This window comes from Bison bison, unplaced genomic scaffold (assembly GCF_000754665.1).
Source record: "Bison bison bison isolate TAMUID 2011002044 unplaced genomic scaffold, Bison_UMD1.0 scf7180017856906, whole genome shotgun sequence".
Classification (NCBI taxonomy): domain Eukaryota; kingdom Metazoa; phylum Chordata; class Mammalia; order Artiodactyla; family Bovidae; genus Bison; species Bison bison.
Window position 1 is genome coordinate 28,556 of NW_011487479.1, and position 5,449 is coordinate 34,004.

Below are 5,449 nucleotides of genomic sequence, written 5' to 3' on the forward strand. Positions count from 1 at the left end.
TCTCCACGTGAGCATGGGGAAAAAGTATATCAAGGTTATTGAGATAGATTATAGGTGGGGAAGATAAAAGCGATGAGAGGGAAAGGGGAAGGCGGTAGAGGTGAAGACAGAAAAGGAAAGGAACAATATTTCACACAGAAAAAGCATGTATAAAATCACATTGTCTTTATAAGAATGCATATAAGTATATATAAGAGAAAATCAACATTTTAAAAGTTTTTTTTTTTTTTTTGCTCCAACTTCTTTATCTAAGAGCTCTTAACCAATTCAGAGTTATTAATTCAAATTGTGGCATGGCAATGAGAGTTTGCTGTATGGCTCAGGAAACTCAAAGGGGGGCTCTGTATCAACCTGGAGAGGGAGATGGGAGGGAGTTTCAAAAGGGAGGGGATATACGTATAGCTATGACCGATTCATGCTGAGGTTTCACAGAAAACAGCAAAATTCTGTAAGGTAGTTATCGTTCAATAAAAAATAGACAAATTTAAAAATTAAAACACAATTGTGGCATGTGTGCTCAGTCGTGTCCAACTCTTTGAGACCCCTTGGACTGTAGCCCACCAGGCTCCTCTGTCCATGGGGATTCTCCAGGCAAGAATACTGGAGTGGGTTGCCATGCCCTCTTTAAACTGGTGATTTTTTTTTTCAATGAATTAAAGCTAAGCAGTAGTTTGGAAAGAAATCTTTCTAATGATACACAATTCATATTTTTGAGATATTTATTGTTTATCTTTGCTACACAGTTTTCTATACTAAACTGAATCTAGGAGAATAGACTAATGCTTAGGCCTATAATTCTCAAACTGTAGCTTCTATCAGAATCACCAGAAGGCTTATGAGAAGACAAAATGCTTGACTACCAGGCTCCACCCTCCCACCTACCCCTACACCCCCACTCCCCAACTCCAAGATTCTGAGTCAGTAGGTCTGAATTAAGACTAAAGAATTTGTATTCCTGACAAGTTCCCCAGGGAGTCTGACACTGTTGACCTGGGAAATACATTTTGAGTACCAATGCTCGAAAGCAAGCTAGTGTCTACATGAGGAAAAATGACTCACAGCATGTCCCCTCCACTGCAGTTGTACTCACATTTAAGCCAGCTTTCTTCCAATAATAGTTGCTATACTGGTTAATCATGCACTTTGTTTTTTCCTTAAACTTTTCTTCTGAATCCATAGACCACCAAGGATCCAGGTTTCCATTTTTATCATATTTTCGACCTGGCCAAAAGGAAAGTTAAAATATATTTGCATTATTTATGGAAACAAATAAATTTCTGCACCTTCCCTTTCCTTCACTTCAACAAGCCTTGAAAACACAGTCATGGACCACTCCTGGAAGCACTTCCTGCTTTCTCTCCAGTGTCACAGGTTAATTAATTATAAAAAGTAAAGAAAGGAGAAAAAGGTCTGAGGAAGTTCTTTACTTCTAAGCAACCAAGGATACTTTAAGGTTTATCAACTTATGGCATGTACCATTCTTGACCAATCTCAGATTGTTTCTACCTGCTCTGACCTCAAATATTCTCTAAATTATGAAATGAAATGGCTGCCTTCAGAAAGCCCATGAAAGGAGTCAAAGCACCACTGCCTGTGAAATTCCAAATGATCCATAGGAACAGCCTCAGTGAGTCACTCACACCCTGCGACCACAGCCCCTGACTCAGCGCTAAAAGGACTGTGTTTCCTCCAAGTTGCCAGCAGCCAAGAGACATATAAAACCTCTCTTATGAATCATTCCACAGCCATCAGTGTAGATGGAAGGCCCATCTGTCCTGCTCTGACAAGGAAGGTTGCTCTAAAAAGAGAACTTGAAACAAGAATGGAAATCTCCAAAACACAATGGAAATAAAGATGAGTTATACATGCTTTTTTGCTACAGGTTCATTGTTCATTTTCCCTGTATCCCTCAAAAAAAAAAAACACAACAACAACAACTCTAGGTGTATCTGGACTATCTCCTATACTCAAGGTTGTTATTGGTTTAAATTTAATTGCACAGAGAACTTCTCACTGAGCTTAGAAGAAAGTCCCCAAAGCAAAGGTGTTGAGGAAAATGACCCAGAGCTCTTCAGCAGGGCTGCATGCCACTACCACCCCGATCCCCCCACCCCTGGAGAGCTCCAAGTCACTGTCCTTGACCTGCTAACCAAGCAATCATTAAATAGTTACTGTGCGATGCACTCTTCTAAGTACTGGTTACAGAATGAAATGCCATCTTTAGATTCTGTCCAAAAGGCTGCCAGAAGATTCTGAGGGACAACTATACTGAAGTTTCCCAGGGGAAAAAAAAAAGCCTAGAACCAAGAGACCACTACTGGCTTTTGTTTCTTAGCTAAGAATCTCCTCTCAGATAACCCAAATGCAGCTCAGGGGATTCAGGTGACTCCCAGGCAGCTACATTTCAGCAGGGAGGGGTGGCAAGGGGAGCAAAAAAACTCCAGTGATTAAGGAAAGGCTGGCTGCTGGGAGTAAAGAATTATCCAGAAGGAGAGGAACCGAAAGGGTCTCTGGCCCTGGGGTAGACATCCAGGAAAGGATGTTGGAGATCTCACAGATATGGAAGAAAGAAGTCCCTCTAAACAGGGTTGCCTTGGGCTAGGCAGTTCCTGAGCCTGCTCTGTATATCACTGTGTGCCAGGCTCTCTCTGTCCACGGAATTCTCCAGGCAAGAATATTGGAGTGGGTTGCCATTTCCTTCTCCAGGCGATCTTCCCAACCCAGGGATCGAACCCACATCTCCTGCTTGGCAGGTGGATTCTTTAACACTGAGCCACCTGGTAAGCCCAAAGGAGAAAGGAGTTCTGATTTAAAATGATGACTTTCAAAGGGCAGTCATTTGTTTCGTTTGTGCAATACTCTGCTCTTTTTGCTTATATGTCATCAAGATACATACCATACTCTATATTACGTATTATCAGGAAAACATAGCCTTTCTAAAAGAAATTCTGAATACATGACAGCATAGAGGAAAACTGAGATTCAACACTGCATAAATCTTGAAATAGTGTAAAGGAATCAGTTAGCCAAGTTTCAAGAATCCTAACTGACTGAGTCCTAACTCGGCAGCATGTATAATCATCTTCAGAGCAAAGCTCACACCTCTGGGGAGAGCATCTCAAAATGGTGAATAAAGAAAGGAAGAGAAGCTATAAAGTCATTCCTATAACTACTGTGGCAGCTACAGCAATTCAGATCTAAATGCAAAACTAATTTCACTGAAATTACAAGGTCTGCTTTAATGCTACCCCATCTCCAACAGGAACAATTATTTATTTATTGCAAGCTAATACAACAAGACATGGGGGGAAGTTTTCAATCAGCAATTATACTGCTTTGGATAATCTTCAATCTAAGATGATGCCACTCTCCAAAGATAATAGCAACAATTAACATCCATATCATCAACATGACCATAAAAGCATCAGCTTATACAGTGAATCGGTACTTACCATTATTATCAAATCCATGTGTAAATTCATGTCCAACAATTACTCCTATAGCACCATAACTCAGAGATCTATGGCATAAATATATAAATGAGCTAAAATTATAAGCATGAATGTCAGAGCATAATTCTTTATTTTTTTTTCAATGAAAAGCCAAGACAATTTGTTTTCTACTAACCACATCCACAAAATTATAATGAGAGAAAAAAGTAAACACATCCTTGTCATTGAAATAGACAAAGAAACTATAATTTCTAATGGTGTCACTATGAGCATATATGAGCCTTAGTTTCTACCCAGTGAAATCAGGGATATGAAAGTGATGGTTTCTAAAGTCCCTTTCAGCCCTAAGGCTTCTGTGGGTATATATGCACTCTAACTGCAGTTTATATTTATAAACACCCAAAGCAGTAGCAGATTTTGAAAAGATCCTGTCAGTAAACATACTGTTTATTTTTCATCTGTGAACCTGCTGAAAATTGTTTTCCAAATGTAGACATAAAACAGGAATAGAATAGAGATTAAAAGGGATCACCCTGCTTTGGAAGGTAGTCACATTCCTCTGCTTCTGTGACAGACAAATTCACAGGTGGACAGCAAAGACTATGAAGCCTGAACCAGATTTGGAAAAGGTGTTAGAGTATTTCTGTTCACCTACAAAGGTGAATGCTGACAATTCCACACACCCTGAATGCGTATGCTCCTCTTCCCACCAAGAGTTAATCTATTTCCCTCCTGCTTGAAACTGGATGGGCCTCGGGACTTGCTGTGGCCACCAGAATGCAGTGCAAGGGGCCAGGTGTGACTTCTGGGCTGAGGCCTTGCAGCTTCCATTTTTGTGCCCTCTTGGAAGTCAGTTGCAATGTAAAGAAGTTGGAGTAATGAGCTGGAGATGCCAAGTGAAGCAAGTGAGAGATGCCAAACGTTGAGAGACATCTAAAGAACGAGAGAAGCCCAGCCATTCGAGCCAGCCCAACGAAGGCACCAGACATGTAAGTGAAGTCATCTTAGATCCCATGGCCCCAGTCGAGCTGCTGAGCCAATACTACACGGAGCAGAAATAAGCTGTCTTGACTGGAGTACTGCCCCAACTGCAGAATCAGGAGCTAACAGTGGTGGCACTTTGTTACATAGCAATAGGTAACTAAAAGAAAACACATAAATGATGTATCAGGAAATCAGTAAGGGGGTTTCCCTATGTATATGTCTGGGATCTTCTCTTTCAACTAAAAGTTCCCTGAAGACAAAACCCTTATCTACTTGATTGCTGCTAAATTCTCTGGACTTAGGACACTGTAAATGAGTAACAATGATTTAACTAACTGATTAATTTGACCATTTCTTGCAAGTGACAGATCAATATGTTACTTATTTTAGTCATTCAATGTGCACATGAGGATTATAGACAACTTTAAATCCTTGTTATAAAGATTCTTCCTGAGATTTGTAATTATACACAAATATTTCACAGTTGATTCCTGACATGCAACATCAAAATCACCCAGCACTAGATAGGACCTATAAGTGGAAGGAACAAGAAATTTGAAGCAACATGTTATTACAGGACATAATGATCCTTAACATGCTAATTGCTTATCACAACTATACCCAAGGAAGTGCTGCAAGATTTAATTTTTCCCCTTGGTGGCAATTCCTTCCTTTGTTATTTCTTTCCTGCAAGGTAATTTGCATTTGAAAAAAATGCTTTCCTACTGTTTTTCCATCATTGCAAACCTTCATTAAAGAAGTGAGAGTAAAACGATGCATTTCAATCATAGAGCTATGAGAGCAGGGTGGGACAAACTTGTAATTCTACATAGAGCTAATTTTTGCAGCAGTAGCTCTCACTATGCAGCCTGTAACATTTCGCTTTTCTAGGACTCTTAGCTCCAAGAATAGTACTCAGTCCTCTACAAGCCTCAGTCAATGCTGTTGACTGGATGAATTCAAGGGATGAACCACGGGGGCTTATAGCAACTGCTCTGCAATAAATGTCCCTT

At 40.1% G+C, this 5,449-nt stretch overlaps 1 protein-coding gene across 1 annotated transcript in view; it reads right to left on the reverse strand.

The window, feature by feature from the left end:
* Positions 1–5,449, reverse strand: part of LOC105002976 (metalloendopeptidase homolog PEX-like) — a gene marked incomplete at its 5' end in the record, with an annotated part of 38,491 nt that overhangs the window by 6,803 nt on the left and 26,239 nt on the right. Inside the window, 2 exons of the mRNA XM_010859839.1 lie at positions 1,091–1,221; positions 3,453–3,520. Of these exons, the coding sequence (XP_010858141.1) occupies positions 1,091–1,221; positions 3,453–3,520 (199 nt within the window). The remainder of the gene's footprint in view (positions 1–1,090; positions 1,222–3,452; positions 3,521–5,449) is intronic.